This window comes from Melospiza georgiana, chromosome 5 (genome assembly GCF_028018845.1).
Source record: "Melospiza georgiana isolate bMelGeo1 chromosome 5, bMelGeo1.pri, whole genome shotgun sequence".
Classification (NCBI taxonomy): Eukaryota; Metazoa; Chordata; class Aves; order Passeriformes; family Passerellidae; genus Melospiza; species Melospiza georgiana.
In genome coordinates this window covers 48,879,937-48,899,410 of record NC_080434.1, presented here as the reverse complement: position 1 = coordinate 48,899,410, position 19,474 = coordinate 48,879,937, and the positions used below count along the sequence as shown (strand labels likewise).

The 19,474-nt window shown below is 40.6% G+C and overlaps 1 protein-coding gene across 2 annotated transcripts in view; it reads left to right on the top strand.

Moving 5' to 3' along the window:
- GABRB1 (gamma-aminobutyric acid type A receptor subunit beta1) overlaps positions 1-19,474 on the top strand; it is a 109,508-nt gene that overhangs the window by 77,236 nt on the left and 12,798 nt on the right. For both annotated transcript variants that reach the window (XR_009114518.1, XM_058025304.1), the window contains exon 4: positions 3,755-3,837. Coding sequence is in view for 1 of the 2 variants with exons in the window: in XM_058025304.1 (XP_057881287.1) it covers positions 3,755-3,837 (83 nt within the window). In the remaining variant the exon portion in view is untranslated. The remainder of the gene's footprint in view (positions 1-3,754; positions 3,838-19,474) is intronic.

Genomic DNA, 19,474 nt, shown 5'->3' with positions numbered 1-19,474 from the left:
AGTTGATTTTGCTTTTATGCAAATACTATTTATCTTGCCTGTTGGCAGTTTAGACTTCATTCCATCTCAGAATGTCTGAGTACTGACATGAGTGAAATTAAGTAGCATAATGAAATATCTCCACCTAACTGCTTGTCTTCTTTGCATAATCCCATTTTTAACATTTGTAGCCAAATGATTCTAAAGAATGTAAAGACAGTAGAATAAAAGACAATGTACAAACAAAATAAATTAGCCCCAACACCTGAACTTAAAATGTATTTCAAGAATGGAAAGCCTGGAAGAAACATATCCTACTTTGAGATATAAATAGTTCTGCTTCAAGTGTAGGATTAATCCTCCACTTAAACATGTACAGAGCCTCATGTTATTCTACCATTGCCACAAACTTGTGCCTAGGGCCTTTCAGGTCTAATCCTCTTGAACACAGATTTATTGGAGCTTTTCCCTATGTTCAGATTATTGCAATCTCCTTCCTGCCATTACACCCCTGTATTCTGCATTTGAATGTCTTTATTTTTAAGCTTCTGGGGCATGTGCAAGCCATCAGTTACTTCCTCCACCCAGAGGGAGTACAACCACTAACAGGTCTGGGATTTATTTACTCTATTTATAATAAAATACTTGATTTTATTTTCACCGAGACAACAATTACTATGATTTCATCTGGGTTTAATTTATCTGCTTAAATAAGTTTTATGGTTATCCAGAGCATAATGCCATTAGCAATTTTACACAGCTGAGCTCTATCAAGAGTGAGAAACATGCTTGAAAGGCAGATTTATGAACTACAGGTAATGAAGGTTTCTGAATCCTGAAGCACTCCTTTAATTACATGTAATTATTTTCATGGAAACATAAGATTCTCAATAAATTTTAAGCACCTCCAACTTTAGGAGGAACCATATTGTGTTGGCAGGCTGGTGGAGAAGACAGTACAGTTGTCAGAATTACAATGTCAGGGGGAAAGATTGTGTAGAATATTTAAATTTCTGATACAAACAATTATATTAATTACTACTTCACTATCAATTTGCATTGATGATGTAAAGAATAGCTAATTGCTTATGTAACTTATGTAAAATATGCAGAGCTGCAGAAGTCAGCAGTACAGATACCCAGCCATTAGGAATAACTGGTCATTCAAACTGGTTATCACAAATGAGTGCTTAGGATGAGTCAAAAACCATTGTCAAATATATTAGCAAAAGAAGGTTTCATGTAAATTTGTACTTCACAAAGTGCTATGGAAGGGTTTACTCTGTTACTTACTACAAAGATGAAGCATACCTATGAAAATTGGATTAGAATCAGTTTGGAATTTGCACAGAGACCAGGAAGAAAAAAGTGTAAGGGTGCAGAAGAGGGTGCATGACTCATTATAGATTCAAGATTACAACATTCATGCTATACTTGCTATAGTGTGTTTCAATCACTTCACACACACCAACATCTACAGACACAATCTCTGTGTCTAAATAAATTTACAAAGATATATCTGTTAAAAATTACCCTCAAATCCAATGAAATACTCATATTAAATACCTTGTCATTTCTCTGTGGGTGAGACTTGAGCCTTGAGCGGGAGTGGGGGTGTCAGTGTGGGTCCCACCATGAGTTTTCAGTCCAGCAAGTATAGCAAAGCTCTGAGAGGTGTCCCTCTAAGAGAGAGGTGCATCCACTGCAGTCCAGAAGAGCTGCTTAGAGGGTCACAAAATGCTTGGCTTTAGTCATTAGTGAGTTTCTATCCTGGCTGCAATCCAAGCTGGTAATTACTGGAGTTCTTAAAAACGACGGTACGGCTCCACTCAGGCTACAATCCAGGTAAATAATGTTCAAGGGTATCAGAGGATGACTGAGAATCTCTTGTACCCTTCTTTGGGGAGGCAGCAGAAGTCGCTGGTACAGAGAGTGCCACCCCCACCTTAGCCATGCAAGAATTTGTGGCACGGTCAAGGTACATCAGCACTCAACTCACTGCCCAAAAGCCAAGTCTAGTGGGAGTCCCTGAGATCACAGAGCAGCCTGAGGAGGTGGCAGGGGAGTGCTGCCTCACCACAGTAGCACTCTGTTCAGAAAACCCTCTGGTGATACAGGTCAACTAAATTACCATAAAGGCCAATTTATTAATTGGGAACAAAACATTTCCCTATGGAACCTTCATTAAAAGCATTTGACTGTGACTAATGTTAGTATATTGTTATGCGTGAGCTTAAGTGTTATTAAGCAGGTGTCTGACAAATGAGTGTCTTCTCAGTGCCTCTCAGTAAGGTGTAATTGATATATGGATAATCTAAATAAGGTCCTACTGCAGCTGAAGACCTTTTTTTATGGCAAATGCATTTCTATGGCAAATGCATGTGAAGGCACATGCATTTCTATTGAATGTGACAAAGTCAGCCTGAAAAAAAGTATAAATGTACCATTTTCATGGTCCAGAGTAGTTTCATGGGCTGGTTCTTATGAATTTTGTAGAGTTAAGAAATGTTGAAGTATGTCACAGTAATAAAGCATGTGGCATTTTTTTTCCTTTTTAATTTCTGACAGTTCAGTGACAGCAAGGATTATCACCCCAATACAGCATGTAATTGTGCTTGACTTTCAGCACATCAAAAGTAAAATCTCAAAATGTGCTCCTCTGGTGTTCATTAACATGGAACTGGAACAACAGGACCAAATCCAGATCAAGAAAAGAGGTTATCTGCCTTTATCTGGTATAAATCTTTGGAGAGAGAAGGAGAGAGACCAATAAAAGTAGAAGCCAAGTTTGCCCATTCACAACTTCAAAAGTTTATAAGCATTTAAGAGCCCATCTATCACCAAAAAGAAAAAAAAGAAAAAGGGGGGGGCAAATGAAGGTGATAACTCACTTTTGTGAGTTTGAAAACACTGATCTAATTGTCTTTCTCAAAGGGAGCTTTAAAATTTGATCCCCATCCTCATGAAGTCATTTAACCTTCCTCCCACACAGTCACAGACTTATCAGCAAATATTTTTTTAGATGTTCTTGTGATTTATGATCTAACAAGGGAGAGGAACTGCCTTGCAAAAAGTCTTAGGCTATGGAGAATATCTTTAGGGACCAAATATCAACTCACATGCCCTATAGAAGAACTAAGGATCTGAAATATCCAGCCTGCAATCATAGTTACTCTCAATGTTCATGAAGTAACCACTGTATGATGTTATATTTCTCTAGTGTTTGCTTGCCTCATGCCATACTTAAGAAGTGATATACAATTATCATAGCTAGTGATAAACTGATTATGAAAGCATAAAAATAATGAATGAAGTATTATCAGGTACTCCACAGCATGGATGAAAATACACCTACCTATCAGACAAAACAGCAGTAAGTGACAATGAAATGGAAAAAGAAAGATATCAGCAATATGAGATAAAAATAAAACAATTTGAAGATTTCTCAATTAAGAACATTTAAGAAAAAATGTCCAAGTAGAAATCTCACTGAATGTCCTTCAAAGCACTGTACACTTTTACACATAAACTTTTGAGTCAAAATCCTCTCTACAATGTTCAGCATATAGTTTTATGCTTTATCCTGTAACCACTGTGCTGTGCTGCGTAAATTAATCATGCTTTACCAGCTCTATAAAGACTGCATGACAGGAATCCAAGTAGATACCATTCTGTATTTAAACAAACACAAAATCCATTATAGAAAATCTTGCCATCTCAAACAAGTAAAATGTTGTTTCAAGTCTTATTAAGTTTTTTCACCCTCCTCTTACAGGATCACAACAACAGCTGCTTGCATGATGGATCTACGCAGATATCCTCTGGATGAACAAAACTGCACACTAGAAATTGAAAGTTGTAAGTTACTGGAGGGAAAGGGTTGGCTAGATGACAGCTGAGAATTGAACCACATTCACAGGTTGGGCAAAACAGGAGCAAGTTGTTCAAAAACTATGGGTTCAGTGAGCTTGCACACTGAACATACTAAATGTATTTCTGTAATACACAAGCCAAAATGAGTTTCGTTCACAATACTGGTTGATCCAAGTTTGTAAGATGCCTTTCAAAATCTCTTGACAAGGAAAGGAGGAGGGTATTTTTTGAATATTAGCTGAGAGGACAGCAGTCAAGCACTGTCCATCTTCAGTGCCCAAGCACTGCTGAACCTGGATTAATTACTTCACCTTAGCACATTCTTCTCTAACATCTAGATTGACATCTGTCCCACGTGGTTCTGGCAGGATTGATCAATTGCTGTTACCAAATCATTTGGAGGCTATAAAAGGGAATAACTTGATCTTTCAGCTCCAAGGTTAATGAGAGCTTTGTCACTGTCTTCCATGAGCATAGGAACACAGCATGCATTTACAAATTTTTGTTATTGTCTCTTTATTTTATGATGGTAGCTGTTAGAGAAATGCCTGTAATGCTTTTTAAAATAATCTTTATTATGCTGGCCATGTAGCTTCCCTTTTCAGTGTTTCCCATCTCGCTACTGATCCCCCCAGTCCCTTTCTGCTTGTTCAAAACTCAGTCAAGTGTCACAATCCACCACTTTACAGTATCTTGTTAAGATGCATGGTTGTCTTCACATACTTGGGCTTTGCAGTCCCTTGCCTATTTTTGGCACAAAACCTTTTTCTTCCTTGCTGCTGCTTGGCTCATCTTCTGGCTTAAACTTATTAAGGTGTGTAATGGATGCATTTGGAGAATGAGTCAAGACTTGATTTTCAAAATATAGTGCATAACACTTCTCCTCAGTCACTTTTCCATCTGATTAGCAGAGGAAACAGATATATATACAATACCACAGCAACCAAAATGTGTGACAATAGTGAAGTTGCATTCATATTGAACACATACCTAGTTTATTTGTTGGGAGGTAGTTGATTTGAAGTCCCCAGCTCAGTCATGACAGAAGATGATGAAAGTAGGTAAGCATTTATCAGCTAGCATATATCAGCCCAAATAATGAAATTAGACTGACACTTTACTGGTTTGTACCTCTCTTTTCACAAGCTTTCACATAAATTAAGATTTGTAGGTATAAATGTTCTCAGTGAGAATGGATTTGGTACTACCCCTGAGACCTCATCAAGAATCAAAATTAGCATCAGATGGAATAAGCAATTAAAATGCTAACACAACCAGGGATGAGAGAATACCATGTCATTCATGTGGCCAGTCACACATGCCCAAAAGAAAATTGCTTTTCAGACCTTTTGAACACTTGTATAAATAATTCATGTCTCCAGATATGCATATGTTGATACGTTAAGACTTGTTGACGTGATCACAATTTGCAACAGGTCAACATTGGAGAGTCAATTTCTTCTCATGAGTATTTAGGTCAGTTCTACTAACAACAGAATCATTTTCCAAAAGCACAGATGTGCTTACCTGCTACTGGAAGCCCACAAGTAGTAGATGTGTCAGGGGCATTGGTGTCTTTGACAATTTTCCACCTAAAACATACCTTCTAATGCACCACAGTTCTTCTATTCTGCATGTCTAAAATACTCAAAAATTATGGATCATATGGCCTGGGGTGCCCTAAACCAGGACATCATATTTGGAAGAATAGAGTTCTGAAGGCCAAGCTGCCTGCTTCTTTCTTAGGCATTTGAGTACAAGTAAGCCACTTGTCCAGAGTACTCTGCACTCAGTAGTGCCAACTAATCCCCTTGAGAGTAATGAGGGGACAGAATGAAATAAGGTGAATAAAGGGGTGATAACCATGACCATGGCTTCTCTGCTCATGCCATGTGTGTTAGGCATGTGCCATTTGCTTCCATGACAGAACCAGTTGATAAGATTCCCACCTTCAAGTTCTCCTTCCAGCTCCTGCATCACCCTTCAGCTACTGATCTTCTGTTCTGTTTCTATTGTGCTAGTATAGAATGTTCACAGCACTAGGTTGAAAATGAAACTGTTCATTTTTTTTTTTGGTTAAAAAAATGTCTCTGATAGAAAGGCTTGTCCACCGCAATTTTGGGACAGACAGGAATTCAATAAACCCCAGGACAGAACTATTCCTTAAGTAAAAGGGCCAAGGAAGGTGGTGCTGTAGTCACTAAGCAAGTCTTGAAATCACTAAGCAAGTCTGCAATAGCAAGCACCATTTCTCACCACTAGACAGATACTGTGCAGGATGTGCACTGCCAAACCATTTTCAAAGCACTGGAAAGTGGGCTTGTTCATTTGTATACTGTGCACAGTTTTGTGGCTTAACCCATGTGGCACCAGCTTCCAGAGCAGTACTTTGTACTGTGAGAGCTGCAGGACTTCCTTCATTCCCAAAGGCTGGCAGGCAAGTGGCTTCTCAGAGAGTCCCAGGGTGCTTCCCCATTTCTAAAACAAGCCAGCTGGAGGCACATTTTCCCCTCCAAAACCTGAGTGCTCCCCAATGCATCCACAACAGCTGTGCAGCTGTGCAGCACTGCCACAGAGCACCAATGCTGAAGCACACACAGCCTGGCTCTCTTTTGGGTTCTCATGAGTTTTTAAGGGTGACTTACTCCTGCCACATAAGGGAGCATGTTCCAGAGGAGCCAGGAGGTCCCATAGATAAATTTGTCAAAGAATAGATGAACATTGCACTACTTGTGAGCAGAAAGGCACTGACTCATTTCGCCTCGTAGGGATGCTGTGGTAATTAGCCAAAGACAGTCCCTGAAAACCTAAAGTGACAAGAATTGTTCCTTATTAGTACTTAACAGTGAGTAATTTCAGGCATTGCAAATAGCAGCAGTACAGCTGTGTGACACAGGAATGGAAAAGAGCACAAGGAAACGCTGCACAATTATCAAACCTCTCCAGCAGCACAGCAAAGTCATGGATAATGCATGAGCACATTGAGCCAGCAGATTATTTTCATGAAAAAAATTGCATTTCCAGCTTTCCTAAAGCTATCTTGCAAGACTGCAGAAGCTATGTATGCATGGCTGACAACAAGAGAAATGTATACATTTAGGAGGGGAGCATTTTGGCTGCACATGTTCCTTCACGCACATTTTTCACGGCTTTACCCAACCAGTTCACCTTATTCCAAATTCTGCAGTGGAAGATGGGGAGACCATATCAGACATTTTGCACTTGTTCCAGTGTCTAATACCACGATGGCCACTGGAAACTTCTGTGTACGGACTCAAGGGATTTTATAACTGGAACTGCTTCATCAGTGGAGCTGGGATCTGTAACAATCCATTTCTCACAGATGAGCATGTACTGGGAAAGAGGAGATTTAATATTTGGCTGGAGGTTACACAGACTGCTTGGCACTCTCACATGAGCTCTGATGGATGTTAGCTTGGTAATTTAAGATGTTAAATCCCCCAGCTGTTAGTTCTGCTGTATCAGGTAGCCTTTGGCAAGGGCTACACCTGCTATGGCAGTTCAGAACCCAGTGCCTTGGCACAAATCCACTGTTCCTGGCAGCAGCCACCACAGGCTCGGGACTTGCATGGACACACAGCTGATAAAGGAACAAGTAGAAGGAGGAGGCAAACAACCAGGGATGGCAGCATCAAATGCTACAATTATATTACCCAGAGATTGTCTGTCAGAGACTTCTGACTGCATACAACTGCCCCACTCTAGCATCCTTCTTTACAAGTGCTAACCTCACTGCACTACCTAGAGCGTAAGACAGAATACTGTTATTGTTTTAATATTCTTTGTTCCTCTGAGGTTGCCAGTAGCACAGTAGCAGCCGGATCTTGTGCAGTAAGCTTGCACCTGGCTTTCACTCATCTGAAAAAAATGTGTGCTGACAGCATCACTCTTACAATAAATAAAACCCTATTTGGGGTTTCACTTACAGCATCTCACAAACTTCAGTGAAATGTGTTTCACTGTCACAGGAGAGGGAGGGACCAGCTGTGCTCCAGTTTGGCAAAGTTATTTACTTATTGGCAAGCTACTATGTGTTTTACAACAGGTCTGAGCTGACTATCAAAACTGTCCCTTTGGACTCAAAAATCTGTGTCTCTATGACAACAGTTAATGCTGCAGCAGGATTCAGGGATCAACACTGCAACACTGAACTGTGTGTTAGCTTTGTCAGCAGCACCCTTAGAAACCACTTGAATGGGTGAACTGAACAAGCCCACAGAAACCTGAACAGAGATACTTGAGGAAAAGAGGAAGATTTATTCAGTTGGCTACAGTATAAGAAATGGCAACTCTGTTTCAATTCCATTGTTTTATGGCTGTCCCTTCTTCATATAGAAATAGATCTAATACTAAATACCTGTAATGCTTCTATGAAAGCACAACCAACTTCGAGTGATATTAAAGTAAATCAATAAAATGCTCCGCTTGAATCTCTACATAGTTTATTGCTAGGAAAAAAACAACTGAGTTCATACCTAAACATTCATTATCACCTTTGTTGGCACAGAGCCGGCTGAGGGAATGAGATTTGAACAGATTTATCACAGATCTCTGCTTGAGACAAGATTGCATTGATCCAGGGTATGGCTGCATTTGAACTACCAAGGATGTAAGAACTTACACCTCAAACAAATAGGGATTTTTTTTAGAGATGAAAAACCTGTCTTAAGTCCAAGCTTTCCCATACAGCTTTTCCTCTGCCTGTCTGCAGGCACCAGATATCCAGTAATTTATTCATGCCTAGCAATAAAAATTCACTAATGAATATTGCTGTTCTCATACCTGAGGCAGCAAGAGCTTTGAGCTGGATCCACTTATATATTGTCCCTAAAGTATCCAAAACCACTAAAAGGGCATCTGATCTCATCCTGCTTCTCACCAAGCATATCAAATTGGTTCCACAGAAAGCATAATTTCTCCTTTCTCAAAGGAGCTTGCTGCTGAGAGTATTCTAAAAGCCAGTTGCAAGGCCCCTTCCCAATTAAAAAGAAAAACTCTGGAAGGAGGATGAACCCAATACCTTTTTTAAGAGCTTCTATTTCTGATGTTCCTAAAGAGTACAGCCCCCCAGTACCAGTTGCTTAGGTTTTTCACATCTGTAAATGAAGAGCTTCTCTCACTCACTCTCCTGCCAAGACTGCCCCAGCTCTCCCATGAGACCTGTCAGCCATACACCTGTTCTCTGGAATGTGTTGCTTTCCATGGGTCCTGTAAACCCTGGGTAAAAAAACCCACTCATTTTCTCCACTTTGACTTGTCTCTGGTTGTTACAGCATAACACTGGGAATAAAAACTTTCTTCTGCTTCTGGCTAATTCCTTTAAGTGTTCTAAAATACATATTCAGCTTTAAATTTCTTCCAAACTTGGTGGACTAAGAGGAGCAAGATAGAGGTTCCAAAACTCATCTCATTCAAACAGTGCAATGCAATGCAAACTGTCTGAATGAAAAAGTCAGAAGGGTTCCTGTCTGCCCATCTTCACCTAATGTGCCAGCTGTAAATGATAGGATGTTCTTAGCATGTCATCCTATTGACAGCTTTCCCAACTCACCCGTGTGCAGGTGGGTCTCCATCCATGCCTGCTGTACTCCCATTGCTGCCTGTGCTCTGACATGCACAAATCACTTTATTTCACAAAGACTCTGCCCCTGGATCAAATGCCATGGTCAAGCTCCCACAAAGCCTAACAAAAGAATAGGCAACAGCAGGACACAGAAAAGCACATTTTATCACAGTATACTCATAAAACAAGCAAGACAGTACCATACAAAACACCCCAGCAAGAGCAGAGCAGGAATGGAGGTCAGCACAAAAGGCTGCCAAGTTATCCCATATACTGCCCACTGGGACAGCAAAATGACTACTCTCTGGGCAACATATTTTGCAATTTGAAACTCACTTTATAATTTATTAAGGCATTTAGATAATAGAGCCTAGGTTACTCCATATACCCTATGCAGAATATACATACTGAGCTGGTGTCATTGCAAATGCACTCTCAGAAGGATTGCCCGTGGAGACTCTGCATGCACACAACAATCTGTGGATCCACATTAACTTCTGACATGCCATCCTTCTGAGCTGCAGAGAACATGCTGGCAGCAAAACAAGAGAGATTTTAAAGTTACAGCATGAGCATCCACAGCAGTCGATTTAAACATCACAGGAACAGAACGACTAGCACAGAGCTGTGAAACTGAGCAAGTTGTTTTTTAGATACTTTGAGAAGCAGATTCACAAATAGCTTGTTGATATTGAAACCGAGAAATTAGCCAAGTAGGACTGCATGCTTCCTTTTTTTTTTGTTTTTTTTTTCTTCACATCAAAAGTTAAAATGTATTTTTGGCTCGGTTTGTGTCATTCCTTACCACTCATCTTTTAAGTCAGCCACTGAGCTAAAATAATTCATTCTTCACAGCACACTAGTGTTAAGCCACAGTGACTGCTCTGTTTCCACACTTTGGAAATATTTCTTTCCCCAGAGGACTATAAATCAGTTATGTCACTTTCAAAATGTATTTTTACACTGCACACAAATTTACAAGTCACTCAGATGCAGATAGTTTAGTCTATATGACTTTCACATTTTATTTTCAAAAAGATGGATAGCTTGTCTTTATATGGATGCATAGATTTTAATAGCAAATATTTGACATTCAACAATTCCAGAACATGAGCATATGAAATTAGCAAAGCTTGGACTGTCTTAAGCACTTTTTTAATTACACACAGAGGAATGCAGAGTTATTTTCACCGACTGCTCTTCTTGTTTAGTGTCATCTCAGTAATCTCAGAAGTCCCAATATGTGACCCAGAGTGTCCCCTGGTGACCACAGAGGACAGAAAAGCTGGAGCTGAGTCAGTTCCCAGCACAACCTCATCAAGTCTCAGTCCTCAGCCTCTGAGACTCGTCAGGCCAGGCAACAGCAAAAGGAAAAGCTTAGATTGCTTTAAAAAAAATTAAGGATTCATTTGGAGGAAGTGCTGACTTCTACAGAAGCAGCTGTGCTCTTAGATGAGTCTGTATTTCTGCAGTCAGAGCTGAAGGAAAAATAATCTTTGCACCTGGTAATATAACAATCTTGGAAGAGGTGGTATACTGTGCTTTGAGACAATACAGTTGTTCTATAATGGCACAGTAAAATGGCACAGCCATAAGTATTGTTTAAATATTTCAAGACAAGGTGTCTTCTGCGAAGGTGTGAATTGCTGTATAGAAGAAAAAAAACCCAGAACAAATTGGAACATTCTGGTACTCATGGATTTGCTTCAGTTTGTGAAAATGAAGCCTTTCCCCCAATGCATCTGTATTTACAGATATTATAAATCTTGAGAAATTATCTACTCAGTGCCTATCCCTTCTCTGTCTTGATCTGTATGTATGGCTTCTTGACACTGCAGTAATACAAGTAACAAAACACAATGCCTCAAATCTCAGTGGGAAGATGACTTATCTTAAAATTATCTTAAAACTTATCTTATAACGCCCAAGTACAGTGGACTTGTACTTGGTTCCATGTCGGACAATACTTTTTTTTGAGTTAGAGATGGAGCAACAGAAAGGTGTTTTAAAAACTTTTGTTTCATTTCTAGTCTCATGAGAAGGATGAGACAAATTCTTTCTACAAATCCATTTCCCACATTTCTCCATTTAACTCTCTGAAAAACTTTATGCACTTGCATTAAATAATTAAAATTTAAAAATGATTTTCACTGTCTCAGGTGGGAACACAATATTGCACAGAAATATGTGTACTTTTATAAGACATGCTGGCATAGGTAAGAAACATACAATGTCCTGATTCATCCCCAGTCTGAGTCCTGTGGAAAGCAGAGACCCTACTGCCTTAAAGATGAGCAGGTTTTGGCCTGACCCACTAGAGCACCAACCAGGTGGATCTGGATTTTAAAAGCTTTTTTCACCAAGTACAACATCTGTATCTAAAGTTGGGCGAGTCTGCCTGGCAACAAAATGAGAGCACTTAGAAGTAGATCTTAATTAGTCAAATGAAGTGCTCAAGGGCAAGATGTGTTTACAATATGAGCAGACAAAACTGTGTACCACACAATATTGACTGAACTAAATTAATTGAATGCTAAGCAGCTGAACCTCTGTTGCTAATGTTTACATAATGTGCTTATAAATAGTGTTGTTCCCTTTTTAACTTTGTAAAGCAACTCAAGTCAGAAAAAAACTTCTAGGATTATGGCTCAGACTGTGAGAGTCATCTATTGTACAGCAGCTCAAATGAGAAAAAAAAAAGAGGAAGGAAGAAACTGATGGGGTTGAAAAAGGATTTGCATGGGACTTACAAATTCTGTATAAAATGTGCTCCTGACAGCACAGCACACAAGTTACCTTTGTCAGGTTTGTGTGAAGGTGTGGAAGTCCTTTGAGTTAGCATACAAGGTGAAGGATTGCATGAGGCTTTCAGGAGGGGGCAGGTCTCTCTCAACATGCCAAGGTCTTTCATCCTGAGTCTAGCACTACCAGACTGTGCTGCTGGGACTAGAGTAGAAACAGTGTGTGGTCTGCATTTTGCTGCTCCTGAAAATTGATATTTACTTCCTCCTCATCAAACCAGAGGAGAATAAAGGTTAGAAGGAAAAAAGAAAGAGGGAAAATAAAAGCAATCAAACCTCTCCAGAAGAGGTCAGGATCTTTGGCTCACCTTTCTGCCAGTTGAGATACAGCTGGTAACCAGTAGTGTCCCCACTCAAAAGAAGAATAAGAAAGGGAGAAGCAGAAAGATCAAAACAGATTCAGGAAAAAGGCATCTCAGGATGACAGGAAGAGAAGATTGCTGGGATTTCTGACACTTACCACTGGAAAGAAACAAATCCTCTCTTTCCAGCTCCAGGCACTCAAGGACAGTCTGGTACCACCAGCAAGTGAAATGGCATACAAGGTAAGGAGACTCTTTGGGTTAACCTTCTCATGCATAGCTCCTGCACTAATCACTGTTGACAAGTCTTTAGGCAAGAACATGACAGTGTGACTTCAGAACTTATGGTGGTTTCAACCCCACAAGAGAAGAGGATTCATACAAATGAATGAGAAATGTGGAAGCAATTAAACAAAATGTTCCTCAGCATATGTAACTACCAAAGTGCCATCTTAAAATTTCATGCTTCAGAGCTACTCAAACTAACTTATAAGATGAGAAACTTGCTAAAATCCTGTCGAAACTGATGCATGATGTGTGTGTCAGAGCTGACCTGTCCTTGTACATATTACATGTACAATTACACAAGCATCTGGGCTGCACAAGAGGACACCAGTCATGAACACATACTGCTTGCCTGCTTTCTGAAAAAATGTTTTAAATCAATATATTACTGGTGGAAATTTTTTAGACAATAGGTCATCAAAATTATTCAAGTCCAAATTTGTTCACTGGCACTGCTCACTAACCATTTGCATGTAAGGAACTTCAGAGTTTTTAATGACATCTTAGCTCTAAGCTACTATGGGCAGGCTGCTTATTACTACACAGAATGTGTGGGCATGAACAAGACTTTTTAATCACCGTTTGATTTACAGGAATTACACAGAGATGTGTAGAGTCAGAGACCCTTAACATCAGTCTAAAAGTCATCACTGCAGTGATGAAAGGAAAGTATTGTAAAGGTGAAAGAAATGAGATGGGTAAATCAGGCTGCACTGGAACATGTCAGACCCTAACTGTTGTACTGTCTTAGATCAAGTGTCTGTCTTAACCATTATCTTGTGTCTGAGAGTGGCCAGCAGAACATATCAATGAAGACAGAACAGAGCCTAGGACACTTGTGCTGATAGTTCCTCAGTATGCACCTCCAGTGAGTGTCCTGCCCTTTGCTACATCCAGTCAGAAATAGTATCATACTTAACATCCTGGATAGATTTTTATTCTGTGATTCTATGACAGCTTTTGAACAAGCAGAAACTAAGGACATTCATGTCAATGAGTGATTTCTGCAGTTTATCTGTATGCTGAATTTCTCTTTATTTCTTTCAAACTAGCCAGTAGATATGATTTGTTGTTTTCTTGGTCTGAAAGTCTGATGGCCTATAAATTATCATGTGCTCTTCAAGCTCACCATGTTAACTTAGGATCTTACAGACTTTTTATCAGCCACCTTGCCTCCAGGCTAAAGAATCTTGACTCAGACAGGTCCTTTCTTCACTGGAATCAAGTGTGTCCTTCATTCTAGTCAATTTAGGATTGCTATTTTGGACAAAGAAAGGAAACTCCATGAAATAGCACAATGTGAATTGGAATGTATATGGAAATGCAAGCAAAGAATTTTGCATTTGCTTCCCTTTTCTAATAATTCTTTAGTTTGTTGTTTTGTTGTTTTTTTTTTTTTTTTCATAGCTAATGAGAATTACATTCTTACTAGTGAACAGGAAACAAAAATACCAGTATGCCTTACAGGAGGTGCTCTTGCACATGAAAGCCATGCTAGCTAAAACATACCGATGTGTTTCTGATTGTTCATTACATTATGCTTATTTTAGCCTTTAAGTTCCTTTGCCATCACTGGCATAGTCCAGTAGAAGGAGCCAAATTAGCTGGAAGGCATTTTCAATACAAGTTTGACTACTTACCCAGAATGCTTCATTTCCCTCTGTTGAGGCACAGTGATACAGACAAGTCCTGTTGGGTTAGCCATTAAACAGATATTAAGCAAAACCAAATAAATAATGTCTCTTCCACAGGACTTTCAGGTTTGTGTCAAGTCTCACTGGCAAAAAATGATAACAAGTAAAACTGAACCAACATTAAAAGTACTTGCAAATTAAGGCAAGGTTATAATTCACTCTTTGAACTAGATTAGGATCTTGCAAGAGTGACTTTATGCTGTAATAATGTTTATTTTCCTCTTCTAATGGATAGGAAGTTATGTCTCCAACTGGGTGGAACAGATTGCCGCATACATAAAATTTATTTTTATTTGAGAAACCTTCTTAAATAACTGACAATGTTTAGTACTCCAGCAAGTAAAAGTAACCAAGTTTCATCTGAGCCAGTGTTGCTAAGGCTAACTCATATCCCCATGAAAAACAAAAAATATCTCTCAGTGGAAGAAAAAAGTACCCTATACATGCAAATACACACTCAAGTGGCAGGAAATCTCTTCTATCACCTTAATGTTAACTAGTTACACTGATTTCCAAAACACATCTTCAGATGTGTGGTGCCCCAGTCACAAGTCAGATTTAAGATTATTTAAGATTAAATAGCACAATATACTTACCACTGTACGTACTGCCTTGGTGATGTGTGGAAGGAATGAGTTATCTTCCTGTTTGAATACAATCATAGGAATAATAACAAAAAAAAAACGTAAGACATTTAGCGACAAAGACTTAGGTCGTTAAGGAAAGACACAATCCAGGAGGAATGAAAGAGGCTTGGGGTACAGTCTCAACCTCAGCCTAAGGACCCTGTCCTTGCCCAGGGCCAACTAATTTGTGCACGCAGAATTGCTGTAGCCTTTTGAAAGCCCTGTTTAGATCCAAAGGAAGAGATCCGGCTGCTGGGTGTTCCAGAGCTACCTGCTCCCCTGCCCCGGAGAATCAGAAGGGAAAAGGGATTCTGTTTGGACATCTCCATTGAATTGCTAATGATTGTGGAACCATGATCTGTATTTGTCAGTGTAACACACATCCTCACTTATCCCAGAGATATTTGAGAAGTGCTGCAGTGTAAAACAGAACAGCCTGGTGACATCCTATACACTGTTAAACTTGGTTAAATCACAATGTCAGCAACATTTCTAAGCATTTTTTTCTGTGAACAGGGAGATTTATACATAACCTATTTCTTGCCATGTCTGTATATAGTTGCTTTTTAAATCTGTGGTACTTCTGACCAAGCATTCTCACTTAAACTCTCAGATGCTGAGTTTAAAAAAAAAACAAAACTTGGCAATTAAGTGCTGTATTTTAAGATTAATTTTAATTAATTTAATTGATTTTAATTTAAGGTATTTTAATTTCGAGACAAGATTTTCTAGGAAGCAGAAGTTTTATATCTCGAGCTGGGCAATTAAATGTACTTTTTAGTGGTTTTAAAGATGGAAAATAATCTAGCAAGCAAAAAAGAAAAGGCTCAAGTAGAACAAATATTTTTCAGGGACCATTGTTAATTATACAACAAATAAATAAATAAATTTTTAGTGGTCACTTATTATTTAGGTCAACAAAACCACACGGAGAATTCCTGGGAAAACTACTTGATTAAGCGAGCTAGACTGCTAGGGACACCAGCACAGCAATGAGGCCAGGCTCGCTGCAGAAGCTGGGAGCAAACCAGCTCCACAAACGATCGGTTCGGGGTTCGGCTGCCCGCGCAATCCCCGCGCAATCCCCGCGCGGTCCCGAGGCGGAGCGCGGGCGCCCCCGCGCGGTCCCGGGGCGCGCTGCTGGAGCCGCCCGGCGCTGCCCACGCCCGCCCGGTGTTCTCCCGCCGCTCTCCCGGTGTTCTCCGGTGTTCTCTCGCCGCTCTCCCGCCGCTCTCCCGCCGCTCTCCCGGTGTTCTCCGGTGTTCTCCGGTGTTCTCCCGCCGCTCTCCCGGTGTTCTCCGGTGTTCTCCCGCCGCTCTCCCGGTGTTCTCCCGCCGCTCTCCCGCCGCTCTCCCGGTGTTCTCCCGCCGCTCTCCCGGTGTTCTCCGGTGTTCTCCCGCCACTCTCCCGGTGTTCTCCCGCCGCTCTCCCGCCGCTCTCCCGGTGTTCTCCGGTGTTCTCCCGCCGCTCTCCCGGTGTTCTCCCGCCGCTCTCCCGGTGTTCTCCCGTCCGGCCCGTGACAGCTCTTGTCAGCATCACTGAAACACTGCGGGCCCGCGGTGTCTCTGACTTGTATGAAATTCGTGTTCGGACATCACGATCCAGCGGCGAGTGCTGCTCTCTCTGTCACAAAAGCAGAGCCGTGCTTTTTAAATTGGTGGCATGAATAGGTACCCAGAGGGACAAGGATTACATGGCAAAAGAGCTGCCGAGGGAGTACCTGGGCAGTACTGGTAAGTTCAGCGAACAAACCAGCATTAACACTGGCCGCTGCAAGGGCAAGACTCACTTTTCCTATTACTGAAACAGCTTTTCTTCCTTTGTAAACACCACGGCATTTGCTGCTCGAAATAAGGGGTTTCCATTGCCTGCTAGCCAGCAGTCAGTACTGCTCCACACTTGGAGGTTTCTTAATTTACATCACTACAGATCCTCGCTTAAAGCCGCTGTCCATTTGAAAAAAGAGAAGGAGCAATCTGTCTCCTGAGCTGAGATCGATTCCTGTCTTTAACCTGCAGCCAGCTGTCACCCTTGCAAGTTTTCTAGAACAAAGCCATGTGGACCCCTATGAAACATGATCACCTGTGAGATTCCTGCGTCTCTGAGCCACTGTCAGCCATGAAAACCAATGCCCCTTACACACCTAGAACAATGTGCAAAACACATAAGGAAAGGGCATCACACAGCAACAATCCTATCGGGGAATGGACTGCCCAGGGAGAATTTACACCTTGTTAGTGTCTAGCAGAGATATTACAATGACTGCCAAGAAAACAATGAATGTACTGAAGTTCACTGTACCTAAAACCACAGGAAGATGTTTTTGCTCAACTACTTTTCTAAAAATGTGAATGCTCCTGGGTAAAAAAAAAAATCACTATCCCTTTCTCTTAATTTCCATCAACTTAGGGAAGCTTTAATTCAAGGAAAAAAATCGATATATTCAGGAAAAGTAGCTCACATTCGAGCCACTTTTTGTTGTATTTGGAAGTTTGGAGAGATTAAAAGCATGGCCTATCAGCAGTGACAGCTTGTCTTACATGCAAGGCTCTTCCTTTTGGCTAGTTGACTTTATAACCCACTAGTTCTACTTTTCACTTAGTAGCCAAAGTCATAGAGAGCAAAACTAGGGAAAAGCACATTGTCTACATTACAAAACTCACGTAATTTCCTTTTGCAAAAATCCAACATGACCACACAGTGTATCAGTAACATGGTGCAATCTTTTTGCAGCATGTTGCACCTGTTTTCTTTTTGAAATCTGCCTACTGATATCCCAGGTGTTTATTTGGCAGCTTTGTGGGTTTTAACAATCAGTAACAATTCATCTTCAGGGAAGGGAGTTTCAGCCCCAATAAGGTGCCAAACTATTATTTCTTCTCTCAAAACATCAGAGAAACTGCAGAGAGGGTGGCTGTGGCTGCCTTAAGAAGCTGCAAGTGAAGTCAGGAGCTCCTGAGGACTGGAGGCTGCCCTGGGTCCCAGCCTGCTCTGCCCAAGGAAACGGCACAATCTGAGCTAAATTGGAGGGCAGGATGTGAAAAGGGCAACAGGTGATGACAGCACAGAACAGAAGGATCATTTCCATCGTTTTCTTCCAAAGCCTGAGGCAGAGTTCAGGATTCTCACATCTAAACCTTCACCTGTGACTTTGCAGCAAGTAGCTGCTCAACATTTAGGTAGTGATGGCCCTTTTGTTTTTTTATTCTGTCCCCTACAGACAAAGGATGGGTATTACCTCTTGTAGAGGATATCTGTGTGGTACAAAGTCTACACATAATCAATGCCCTTTCAGTGTGAGATGGCAGTTCCAATGCCATCTGTTTCGCACCACCTTTTCTGAGAAGATAAATCCTTCAAGAGAAGGTTTTCATAAAACAGTTTTGCAAGAAAATGAAGTTAACACTTCCCTTCCAATCTCAGTCTTGGTCTTTTAAACAGTCTTAGCAGCGTTCATTCACTTTCAGCCATTCTGTATCACACCCTACATGCAGCTCATGTCAGGCCTGGGGTTTGTGTGCAAAGCCTTTAAAGCAGCTACTGCAGTCTCAGTACCAAGCAGCTACCTGACCTTTTGCAGCAAAAAGGAATGAAAACCAGCCATGCAGAGCTCTGTGTCACAGCCCTGGGATGGGTCATTTGAAACAAAAATAAAATAGCATAAGTAATGGGAAACCCAGTTTTAAGCTTGCAGCAGCAACCCATATTACATAAGTTTCTGTGGTTTTCAGAGCAATTCAGATAATTTGAACACCATGGCACTGAGCAGTTCAGAAATAAAATTTCTGAACATTTAACCTTGTTCAGCCCATCATGGCGTGTTTGCATCAAAATAGCTGTTCAGTAGCTGCAGACTTTCCAAGCAATCTCTGGAGCTTCTCTGACTGTCACCAGGGAAACCATGGATCTGCTCTGCATGTGGTCAGCCTTCCAGGGATGAGGCTATTACCAGGCACCATCATAGGAAAAGACATCTCAAGACCAATTTCCCTAGCTTGATATTGCATTTCTTGTGCATATGAAGGGATATATTCCTAACTCTATGGAGGCTTCAAGGCTGCAGTTGGTTCAACTGGCAAAAGTACTGTCAAGTTTTCTAAAGGTTTGATTTCAAACACATGTTTTTATTTGATCTGTGTTATATGATTTAAATCTGATTAAATCTAACACCTGAAGGAAAAATTTAAAAATAGATGAGATGTTCTCTCCTCTGGTAGATATCTGGGGAAAGTAGAAAAATGCAATAAAGTGGAATCAGTTTAAATATTAGTTCAAAATGTTGTCAATTGTGAGATTTTTTTTGAAACTCAGTCACTTCTGAGTTCAATCA